General features: G+C 44.4%; 1 protein-coding gene across 1 annotated transcript in view; it reads left to right on the top strand.

The window, feature by feature from the left end:
- ttc29 (tetratricopeptide repeat domain 29) overlaps positions 1–12,883 on the top strand; it is a gene marked incomplete at its 5' end in the record, with an annotated part of 323,828 nt that overhangs the window by 154,665 nt on the left and 156,280 nt on the right. Inside the window, one exon of the mRNA XM_041178710.1 lies at positions 10,806–11,018. Coding sequence (XP_041034644.1) covers positions 10,806–11,018 — 213 coding nt within the window. The remainder of the gene's footprint in view (positions 1–10,805; positions 11,019–12,883) is intronic.

Raw genomic sequence — 12,883 nt, 5'->3', positions numbered from 1 at the left:
AGAAAGAGCATTTCAAAGGGAACAGGCAGAAAGTCTGAAACTCGCAATTCTGTGCAGTGCGTTTTTACCTTCGTCTGGCACCCCCACCCCTCCACGCCTGGTTGCATGGGGAGTGTGCTAGCTCTCCAACTCTAGGGCGCCCTGCACAAACCTTCTGAGCATTAGCAGGTTGGGCAGGCTTACACCTGGTTGGTTATGCTTGGTCTCTGTTTGGTAATGGCTTGATTTCTCCTGAAACAACATAAGTGCATTGATAAATCCAATCTGTACCTGCAGCGCCATTGCAGCCTGGCCAACCCCAGCTGAGGAACACCTTGCAGGACACATCTGAGTCATGTCCCTCGAGCCACAAGGCACTCAGTCCAAGCAGCCAAGGCTTGCCCCCTTGGCCAGCTCCATCGTCATTGACAGTTGGCACTCAGACTCAAGCACCCCTGAGGACCTTAATACTTCTGCACCCTAACCCATGCCAACACAGTACTCACCCTTCCTGAGCACAGCAGGTAATTTAACTGCTTCTGGCACTGCACCCATGTGCGCTACGCCACGTCTTGGCTGCTCACCAGCGCTGCCACCTCCTCCCGTGCCCTCTTTGTGAGGTGTGGTGGCCTCCTCCTCTTATCTCTGGGGACAAGGGAGTCCCTCCTGGCAGCCACCTCCTTCAGCAAGCGTGCGGGGCAGTCATCCAAATAGTGGGGGGGCTGAGTGCCCACCCGACCTGCCCTCCCAATTGGCATCTCCAGCTGCACTCGACTACATCAAGACAGAACAGATATCCGCCTGTGGAAGCCTTTTTGAGGCTGCAGGGGCCATTTTTCAATTGACCGCCGGGTCGCCATTGGACCCAGCAGTGTGAAATCATGGTCGGGGACTGACTGTGGGTAGTGGGCTATTTCCTGGCTGCTCCCAGTCCTGCTGACCGTGCCTGCCCGCCCACCTAAAAATTTTGACCATAATTTATTTTATGATGCTCAGGTAGAGTACCTTGGGATGGTTTATTACGTTAAAGGCACCAAATAAATGTAAGTTGTTGTTTTTGTTGCAGTTTTTACAGATTTTACAGATTTTACCCAGCCCCAGGAAGAAACCATAGACTCCTACGGTCCTGGGCATTTCTCAATATAAGTTAATATTAGAAATATTCCATGTTAGCAGTGTCCCAAATCAAAGAAAGGATTAGTTCATTCTATTAGAGATTCTTCAGATGGAATGCATCCAGAACAGTCTGCCTGAAAGATATTACTGTTGAGCCACCATGCTTGATGCCACAAGAATTTTGTGTTAGTTTTATTTGCTGCAGTGCAAGATTTTCTGTTATTTTTAAATTATTTTAGGGCCGTAACTTCCGAGCTTCAGGGCATTGTATTGGCTGGGTGGAGGTTGGGGAGATACTCCAAAGATTTCTGGGGAATCCCCTTCAGAGGTTCCCAGGTAAGGTTTGCACGGCAATTGCCCAGAAGTGCAAATTTCCCCAGGGCAATCGCAAACTTTGAATGGTTCCACTGGAGCTACATCAATAGTTACCCAGAAAAAGTTAGAAGGATTAGAACCACTTCTAACTTCTGAGTAACTATTGTACAGACCCAGGGGATCCACCCCACCCCACCCCTCACCTGATTACCCTCCCACAGACTCCCCCAACAACCCCCCTGTCTCCCCCCATCCACCCGACTACACACGCAACAGGACTCCCCCCACCCCCAAGTGACTACAACCCCCAGCAGGAACACTCCAAACCATGGGATTCCCCCACCCCACGGGAACTTGTCACCCTGCCTCCTCCCCCAGCCCCACCACGGCAGGCCTGACTCTCACCCCTAACCCCACACCCCCAGGCCTGACCAGCCCAGCCTAAGAGAAGGAAACCATAGACGCCTGCGGCCCTGGGCATTTTTCAATATAAGTTACTATTGGAAATATTCTATGTTAGCAGCATCCCAAATCAAAGAAAGGAACAGACTCCAGGCCCGACCCAACCCGAGGCCAGAGCTGCCTCCCCAACCTTCGATCCCCCGATCTCTCACCACCACAACTCATCCACCTGACATACCCCCTCCGAACACCCCATCTCCAACCTGCCTAGATCTCTGATCTACCCTAACCCTGCTCAACCTCCCCCAACCTCTGACCCTCTGACCTCCCTGTGAACCCCCTCCAACCACTCCCCCACCTCCGACCCCCCGATATATGATGCCCCTGAACCAACCCCCCACTTCTGACACTCCCATCCTTGATCCCACCGCCCTACGACATCCCATGACCTCTGCCTCTCAAGCTCCTCCCGACCTCCGACATGCCCCAACCTCTGCCCCCCACAATCTCGAATCACCCCTCCCTCCTCCGGCACCCCCAACCCCTGACCAACCCCGCCTGCCTCTGGCCCCCCCAAACCTTCGAGCCACCCCGACCTACCCCTTCTGACCTACCCCTCCGACCCCAGAAATGTCCAACCCGCCAATCTCTGGCCCCAGACCCCACCCTCCTACCTCCACCCCTGACGTCCCCCTGGCCTCCATGATGGACACCCTCCGACCAACCACCCAACTCCAACCCCCACCCGATCTCCAACCACCCCAACTGCCCATCACCTGCAACTGTCTCACCTTTGTCCTTCCCAATCTCTGACATCCCCCAACCGCCCACCACTGACTTCCCTGTGATCCTCCCCACTTCTAGCCCCCCCCAACTTCCGAACCTCCCGATCTCCAACCAACCCCCCACCTCCAGCCCTCCAGACCTCCGACCAACCACCCCCCACCTCCTATCCCCCTGATTTCCGATTCCTCCATAAACATCCCCTCGACCTCTCCCCGGAACCTCCAACCCTTCCGATCTCCCATTGACCTCTGACCCCTCTTGACCTTTGACGCCCTGACCTCTGCCCCCCGACCTCTGGACTCCACCCAGTCTGCGACCATCTCCTCCCCTCCAATCGTCCCAGCCTTTAATCGCTTCCGACCTCCCCCCAGCCTCTCATCCCTCCACCTCCAACCTCCTTCTGGCCTCCGACCACACCCCAACCATGGCCCCCCGACCTCCACCTCCCCTGACCTCTGACCACCCCAACCACCAACCACCTCTCCCCACCACCAGTGTCCCCCAAGTCCACCTCTGACCCACCCCAAACTTTGACCTCCCCCCCAACCCCCTGACTTCCCCCCCAATCTCCGACCTCCTGACCTCCCCTCTGAAATGCCTCTGACCATCCTCCCAACCCCGATCCCTGACCCCCCCCCATCCCGAACCACCGCCCCCCCACCTCTGGTCTCCCCCACTTCTGTTCCCCCACAATTTCCAAACCCCCTGACCTCCCCCGATCTCCAATAACCCCTCAACCTCTGACCCTCCCGACCTCCAATCACCCCCCACCCCCGAACCCCTTGACCTCCGAATAACCCCCCTCCACCTCTGGCACCCTCCAATCTCCGATTGCCCCCCAAACTCCCCCTGAGCTCTGCGCCTCAGGGAAATTCTCAAGCGCACACTCGCGTGCACACATGAAGTTTGCGCTTGCCCTGCTTGCCCTCCTCCCACACCTCCTCCCCTCACATAGGCAGTGATGAGCGCTGCTGCTCCTGTTTCATGCTGGTTGGATCTTAATTGGTCCGCCAGCATGAAATTGCCTTCCAGCCTCGATCAGGGCAGCGGTCATCTTCCCAACCACCACCGCCCACCCCGCCGAGCCCACCTGCCGAGGTCAAAATTCTGCCCTTTGAGTCTAGAGACTCAAGGATGAATTTTCTGATGAAGTGGGAATCCCAACCAGTCCCAGTGAGTGGATCCTCTGGGCTTACATTCACTTAAATGTTCTTAGTGTGTTCCCAATACATTTACACGGCTATTAGATCACCTGTCTCAGGTTGGGGAAGAGATATGACTGTGGCATAACGCATTGAAAATTTTCTTAATCTTCTGCTTTGATTGCACTGAACAAGGCAACGCTTTCATTTTCAAACCTTAAATCATCCTACTGCCACCTCAACAATGCTGGATGCCAGGCAACAGCCAGTGTTGCTAAGGCATTAATGATGTAAAGTATTGCAGATGGCACATTCCCAACATTAAGTTCTTAGTTGTGTTGGCCACCATTGACGCATTGGCAAGGAATCCCAGAATTAGCAATAAATTAACATTGAATCCTGACGGGTTCCGTCGGCCATCTCCTGACCCTGACAACCCCACAGAAAATTCATTTGATATGTATTTGATATAGGGGAATATTATATACAACAAAATCCTGTCCCGACCTGATGTCTCTGCATGTGCAATTTCCATCTGTTCCTACCAGATATCAATCAACAGCTGGGACATGGTAAGTTTTTTTTAACCCTCTCTTTCTCCAGCATAGGGATAATTGGCTGTTAAAGGTGCCCTCCAATCATCCCAATAGTAATCTGATAATTTAGCACAACCTGGAGAATGAAATGGGGACTTCCTTGATTACTGTGGTGATGAATTTGCATGGGGCTTAGGAACACAGGAACAAGAGTAGACCATTCAGCTTGTCGAGCCTGCTCTGCCATTCAATTAGATCATGGCTGATCAATGCCACTTGCATGCACCTAACTCAATGCCATTTCCCGCATTATCTCTATACCTCTTAATGTCATGAGTTTCCAGAAATCTATCGACGTCTTGAACATGCTCTATGATTGAGCTTCTACATTCTCTGGGGTAGAGAGTTCCAAAGATTCACCACCATCTAAGTGAAGAAATTCCTCCTCATCTCAGTCTTAAATGGCCTACCCTTTATTATGAGATTATGTGTCCTGGTTTTAGTCTCACCAGCTAGGGGAAACATCTTATCTACATCCACCCTGCCACGCCCTGTAAGAATTTTCTAAATTTCAATGCGTCATCCTTCATTCTTCAAAATTCTAGGGAATACAGCCCAGTTTCCTCAATCTCTCCTCATAAGACATCGCCATCCCAGGAATTAATCTGGTGAACCTCTGTTGCACTCCCTCTATGGCAAGCATATCCCCCCTTAGGTAAGGGGAACAAAACTGTACACAATAGTCCAGGTGATTTCTCACCAATGCTGTACAAATGCAGAAAGACATTACTCCTGGGGCATAATTTTGCCGTCGGCGAGCAGAGGGCAGGGCCCATTTGCCAGCGCATAAAATGACGCGGGATGACGTCGGGTGGAATCTCGGACATCACCCCCCCCATTTAAATTTTCAGGAAGGCAGGGGCGCAGCAAAATCAGCTGTGGGCCCGCCGACCTTTCAATGGCCACTTGAGCCCACGTAAAATGGCGGTTCAGCCGCTTCGCTGGCGGTGATCAGCTCCACGCCCACCAGCGATTAGGTTGGGCCCGCCCACCTGACAGGCAGAAAATTCTGCCCCTGTACTCAAAACAGGCTTCTCCTTTTCCACTGCCATAACTTCAGCGGACCACTTAAATGAGGTTTGCATTGAACTTCTGCCAAAGGTACAACAGTGAAGCAGGAAAAACTCAGGGGAAATTGACCTCCAATAGCTCAGCACATTGAGTGGATTCTTTTCCCAGTGAACCATTAGAGAAGCCACACTTAAAAAAAACTCTTCCGTGCAGTTTGCATATATTTATTAAAACTTAAGGTCACTTTAATAAATTTGTAAAACAACAAGAGACTATGGTTATATTATCATACCATCATCTATACCATCATTTTTCTCTGCGCTTCAATAAAGTTTCTTGAAAGACACTTCAAACTGAAGCACCATCTCTTTAACTGTATTTATTTTACCAACCTGTGGGATAGATGTGTTAGGAGCACATATTAGGAATTTATTCATAGAGGTCAGTGCACACCCTTCCAGATTTTTCTATTCAAATGACAAATGCTCCATCATACAAGGCTCCTCACTGGAAAGATTAATGTATAGAACTTCCACCTATGTCTATTTACACTGCTCTTCAGATTGTAAATAAAAAAAAACCTAATAAATTGACTAAATCAATTTGAACAGCTCCAAATAACTGCTTCTTTTTGTAATGTAGCACTTTTATACCTAAGTATAGTTACTATAACAGCAGTTTATATTAAATGCTGTTTTCAATTTGCAATACGTGCATGTATTGATAAAGGTATTTCACAATAAATATATTTGCTGAGCTTGTATACAGTGAATATTGTTGACTACGGTTTGAGTATTGTATGAAGTATTGAAAATTTTGCATTTTCACAGTGCAGAGTTTGCTTTGCTCTCTTGGTTTCACAAGACAGACTGCCACAGGGTTTTGTCATCTGCTGCCAGTGATTGTCATACAACATTTGGAACAGAGATGACTCTTTCCTTGGAAGTGAAAGTAACCACTGCAATAAACTATCATGCCATTGCATTCTTTCAAGCTATCCAGGAGACGTCTCCCCATCAAGCAGTCTACAATTCATACCTGTGTCAAAAGGGTACAATTTCTATTCTTGGATACCAACTTCATTACTTTTCCTGTGGGAAGGACACATTGCCTGGACAGAAGAACTGCTTTCACTGAACGGCAGTGTACCTTTAAAAAAGTTGTACATGATACTGATGTTGGCATCAGGATTTTCTTATCAAACTCTGGCTTTCTTGAAGAGGGTTTCCATTGGATTACTGTCCAACAGTGGTTGACGATAGAAACATCATAATGTACCCTAAAGGCCGTTGTCTATAAAGCAATCATGATGCTTCCCTTGTTCATAAAGATTGCTCTTGGGAGATGCAGTAAACAACTGTTTACAACTTGTTACACTGTTTCTCTAGGGATTCTGTTGATATCCCACCAGAATTGCAGAAGTAAATAGAGAATTCCTCACCAGACTGTGAAATTTCAGGGCTAATAACTTTAAATTCAACATGGTAACAACATTTTGGAAGCAAAAGTAACCTTTACTAGCTGGCTGACAGATTTATCACAACAACATTTGTAGGTAAAATTTGCCACCAAAGTGAAATATCAAATCTATTTAATCTCCACTTCTAACAAACTGTGTAACAAACTATTACGGCCATTAACAAAGTAATTGAAACAAATTTTTTGCTTCATGTCCATCCTTATGGTTGGCGAGCAGGCGAAAAGGCCAAGCAGCCTTTCCGTCCACAGGCAGGATGAGGTTTCCAACACCAAATAAAGATAAAATAATTTTTTAAAAATTTCATTTATAACATGTCCCTACTCATGTGACAGAGTCACATGAGTAGGGACATGTTTTATAACATTTTTAACATCTTTATTTTGAAAACTGTTCATCTCCCTGAAGCAGCTCGGTGCCTCAGGGAGATTTCCAAGTGCGTACTTGCGCGCATGTGCGAAGTTCGTCCTTGCCCTCCCCACCCCCGCCCACACAGGCAGTGCTGAGCTGCCCTTAATTGGCCCACCAGCGTGAAATTGCGGTCCAGCCCTGATTACGAGCAGCAGTCGGCTTCCTGTCTGCCCCCACCCGCCACTCCGAGCCCGCCCAACAAGGGCAAAATTCTGCCCCATATTTTGTTGATCGGTCAAAAGGTGATACAGAACAGATGCAAGGTGTTTTCTTTCAGTGTCTGAGGGTCAATTGAAAAGGAGATGATTTTTCTTTTACCTCTGCTTCCCTCAGCTATAACCACATACTTCCAAGAAGGTATTGGCAGAATGATATTTAAACTGGGACAAATTAATGTATTTCTCAGTTGTTAGCCTTGGCTCAGTGGTAGCACTCTCAACACTCAGTCAGAAAGTCGTGACCAGTCTAAAGGCTTGAATATATTGTCTCTGCTGACATCTCCGTGCAGTGCTGGACTGCTTCATTGTCAAAGGTGCCAGCTTTCTAATGAGACATTAAACTCAGGCCCTTCAAGTGAATGTGAAAGACCTAATGACACTATTTGAAGAAGAGCAGATAGGTTCTCCCAGGCCAACATTTATTCCAAATCACAGGAATAGCTTGTGATCATTTATTTTGTTTATATTTGTGGGACATTGCTGCATGTGATTACACTGTCATTTGAGTACTTGAAAAAAATGGTTTCCTTGTGGGCCATAACAGGAATACTCCTTCAGGTTCCATATGGAAACCCAAGGCCTCAAACTTCCTCCCTTTGATATTTGTTTCACTGGCCCGAAATTTACCCTACATTAATGATAAGATTTAAAACTATTTGATGCAATTATAGATCATCATCTAGGTTCAGTGGTACAGTACCTTCTACGCTTTCAGGTCTTTTTGTAAAAATTAAAGAGTACTGCATTGATTCAGTATCAATTGATTTATTTTAAACTTAGTAAGACATGATAAAACAGCAAAGGCTGGTTGACAGAAAATGCACATTAAAATACAAAACATTGAATTCTGCCTGTATATTCATCTTCCACTAAGTAAACTTTGTTTAAAATTTTCATAACAAATTTTAAAATTGTCAAAAAATGTACAATACAAAAATAAAGTTCAGGTGAAGTTGCTGGTCAATTTCACTATATCAAAGGCCATGGATGAATTAGGGAGAAGACTGTTATAGAATTTGTATTGAGTAAGACAAAGTCAAAAGGGCAGACACACTACCCGTGTTTAACTAGAAAAGTTAAAGATAGTGTCAAACTTAAAGAAAAAGTATACAGTTGTGCAAGGCCAGAATATTGGACAGAATATAAGGAACAGCAAATTATTAAAAGATTAATTAGGGGGAAAAAATTAGAGTATGAGAGAAAGCTAGCCAGAAATATAAAAACAGATAGTAAGAGTTTCTATAAATATTCAAAAAAGAAACGAGTTAACAAACTGAACGTTGGCCGTATAAAAAATGACTCTGGAGAATTGATAACGGAAAACAAGGAAATGGCAGATGAATTGAACAGGTATTTTGCATTAGTGTTCATTATAGAGGATACAAATAACATCCCAAAAGCAACTATAAATCAGGAAATGGAAGGGAGGGAGGAACTCAGGAAAATTACAATCACCAGAGAATTGGTACTGAGTAAATGTTGGAGCTGCGGGGTGACAAGTACCCAGGCCCTGATGGACTTCATCCTAGGGTCTTAAAAGGATTGGCTAGTGAGATAGTTGATGCATTGGATTTAATTTTCCGAAACCCCCTAGATTCAGGGAAGGTCCCATTAGATTGAAAGATATCAAATGTAACTCCATTATTCAAAAAGGGAAGGAAACAAGTGGGAAACTACAGGCCAGTTAGCTTAACATCTGTTATAGGGAAAATATTAGAAGCTATTATTAAAGAAGCTATAGCAGGGACTTGGATAAGTTCAAGGTAATCAGGCAGAATCAACATAGTATTCTGAAAGGGAAATCATGTTAAACCAACTTATTGGTGTTCCTTGAGGAATTAACATATGCTGTGGCTAAAGGAGAACTGGTGGATGTACTGTACTTAGATTTCCAGAAGGCATTTGATAAAGTCCCTCATCAAAGGTTATTGCGGAAAATAAAAGCCCATGTTATAGGAAGTAACATATTGACGTGGATAGAAGATTGGCTGGCTGACGGGAAGCAGAGAGTCGGCATAAATGGATCTTTTTCAGGTCAGCAAGATATAATGAGTGGTGTGTCACAGGGATCAGTACTGGGACCTCAACTGTTCACAATTTCTATAAATGACTTAGATGAAGGGATGGATGGGATGGTTGCCAAATTTTCTGATGACACAAAGATAGGAAAGTAATTTGTGAAGCGGACATAAGAAAGCTACAAAAAGATATAGATAGGTTAAGTGAGTGGGCAAAGATCTGGCAAATTGAATATAATGTGGGAAAATGTGGAATTGTTCATTTTGGCAGGAAGAATAAAAGATAGGCATATTATCTAAATGGTGAGAGATTGCAGAGCTCTGAGATGCAGAAGGATCTGGGTGTCTTAGTGCATGAATTGCAGAGGCTAGTATGCAGGTACAGCAAGTAATTAGAAAAGCTGATAGACTGTTATCATTTTTTACAAGAGGAATTGAATACAAAAGTAGGGAGGTTATGCTTCAATTATACAGAGCACTATTAAGACCACATCTGGAGTACTGTGAACATTATTGATAACCTTATTTAAGGAAGGATGTAAATGCATTGGAAGCAGTTCAGAGAAGGTTTACCAGACTAATACCAGGAGTGGCCGGGTTGTCTTATAAGAAAAGGTTAGACAGGCTAGGCTTGTTTCTGCTGGAGTTTAGAAGAGTAAGAAGTGATTTGACTGAAACATATAAAATCCTGAGGGGATTTGACAGGGTGAATGTGAAGAGGATGTTTCCTCTTGTGGGAGAATCTAGAACTAGGGGTCACTTTTTAAAAATAAGGCATCAGCCATTTAAAATGAAGATGAGGCAATTTTTTTTTCTCTCTGAGGGTCGTGAGTCTTTGGAACTCTCTTCCTGAAAAGGCGGTGGAAGCAGAGTCTTTGAATATTTTTAAGGCAAAGGTGTATAGATTCTTGGTAAGTAAGGGGGTGATATGTTATCAGGTGTGGGTGGGACGCAAATTTGAGGTTACTATCAGATCAATGATCTTATTAAGTGGCGGAGCAGGCTCGAGGGGCCGAATGGCCTACTCCTGCTCCTTATTTGTATGCTTGTATGTATGTTCTGCAGTACATTTTGGAACAAATATTACTTTGGTAAAATATTTATGAAAAAATATATGGACTGAACACCAAAAGTTTGAAAAATGTAATTAAAGGATAAGTTAAAATCTTCAAGGTGTAATGTAAGCTTTTGAGGAAAACTGAAATATTGTTTAAAAGCCTGTATTTTCTGATTTGTGTTTTGCTCAACTGAATTATACAGAAAGCAAACATCTCTGAAAGCTAAAATCAGTCACTGGATTGACTTAATATTTGTGAATGACTTGGATGTTACAGGTCAGCTGGATAAAGCTGCTGAGCATTATGAGATATTCCATCAACTCACTGTGGGAATGACATGGCAGGATGAGAATGGCTGCTATCACTTTGCACAGGCCTGTGCGAATCTCTGGAGGATTTACACATTGCTAGCAGATGAACAGCTTGAAAATGAACAGTATAAAGAGGCAAACAAAAGTCTCAGAAAAGCTTATGACATAGCTAGGGAAGGTGGGTGCAAATGACATTCTCAGTTCCTGTGTTTTATGTGGTAATACTCCCGGAGTAAAATTAAATTTAACTGACTGATTATGCAAATGTTAAAGATAGATGGAAATGATTTTGTACCTGGATTTATAATGTCAGACACAGAACCAGCTGTAGTGTTTTTGAAAGTCCCTATTTTGTCAAGATTTAAATTTCCTGAATGTAAATTAAACTTTTTTCTAAAACTGACTTTTTGGACATTAGAGCCACATTGGTTAGAGCTATGTGGCCTCCTGTAGCACCAAATAGCAGGCCGGAAGACCACAACCCACCATATTGCGTAAGGACAGATGAGACATACTTTAACCATGTCTGAAGCAGACAACAGGACGTTTCATTTGGGCATAATGCCTGCTTTATGTCAGGAAGGCTGTAAAATGCCTGATCAAAAAATGAGGTGCTATTCCTCAAGCTTATGTCAAATTTCATTGGAATTATTTAGGACTGGTGTTTCACCACATGCAGATCCCACTTCTGTGTTGCCCTTGAAATTAAACACTGTGTGAGCCTCTGAACTGGCGATTATGAGTATGAAACGAAGCAATGGTGCTGTGTCTTCATCATCACTGTCTTCTTGTTGTCCCTGTACAGCCAGGCCAGGTAGCACTTCTTAGGTATCTGAAAGGAGAAAAGCATAAAATGTGGAGAGGGGGAGAAAGCTAAAGGTGCATGCTTACACCATCTGCACTTTGCAAATTAGGAGAGAGTGTGGGATGACAAGCAGATGGGATGTGAGAAGCAGCATTAGATATGTGGTTACCATCATTTTTGATGGCTTCAGCTACTTTGTTGGCAATGGCCTCAGCAATGGGCATCCAAATAATGGCCAGCATTGTTTTCTCCATGGGAGAAAAGGCATGCAAAGAGGACTGCTTGTCCTCTGCCAGGTAGAACCTGCTGCTTCTGGTTGTGCAGTACCTTGTCTGCAGGAGAAAGAGAAGTATGTTAGTGAGGCTCATGCAATTTATTTCATTGATCTGGCTATCATGGTTGAACAGTGTACAATAGTTTGTACCAGCTGTGAGATATGGGTGTGAGACTTGCAGCAAAATGTGTGACTGTGCGGTGTATCTTATGAATATTAGATATAAACTCCAATTGATAGAGATTGTTGGTAGGCGAATGATAGGGGTGTGATAAATTGAGCAGTGTCTAAGCCCGGTGATGCAGATGATGTTACGAGACAGCCTTTTGGTAAAGCTGAGTTATTTAAAAATCCCTGAGGGAAACTTTAAACAACTGTCATAACTATATTTTTAAGTGGTATGTCTGAGATGCAACTCTAAATTCAGGAATCAAACCACCAGTTCTTGAGAGGTTTTATATTAAACTAAATGAAACATTTTATTAATTTACACAAGTTAAATACATATATATAGCTACAGATTGCTACTATCATAACTTTTAACAAATTCCTAAACTAATCCCCATTAAGGCAACAGCAACCCATAAATTTTTAAGCAGACACCAGGCAAAGCATTTTCATCTTACAAATTCAAAATGAGGTTCCTTTCACTTTGGTTCCTGTGGAGACAGTTGGAGGTTTACAGCTGCTTTGATCTTACATTGCCTCTGCCCTGCACACACGAAAACTGCTGAAGTTATACCTAGCACAGCTCATTGAATGTAAATTTTCATTGTATCTCCAGCCTCTTCTAACAATAAAACCCCTTTCATAGTACCAGTTTTGTTAGTAATATAAACATATTGCTTGATCTCTGCTAGGTGCCAGATTTCACCCCACATCTTGAATGGTCTATTCAAAAAATGCACATGCAGTCTACCTCTCTTACATCTCAAAATTAGTACACATCAAAGCACCCAGACCA

The sequence above is a fragment of the Carcharodon carcharias genome, chromosome 1 (genome assembly GCF_017639515.1).
Source record: "Carcharodon carcharias isolate sCarCar2 chromosome 1, sCarCar2.pri, whole genome shotgun sequence".
NCBI classification, from domain to species: domain Eukaryota; kingdom Metazoa; phylum Chordata; class Chondrichthyes; order Lamniformes; family Lamnidae; genus Carcharodon; species Carcharodon carcharias.
The sequence above is the reverse complement of the archived record's forward strand: the minus strand, read 5'-3'. Positions and strand labels throughout refer to the sequence as shown.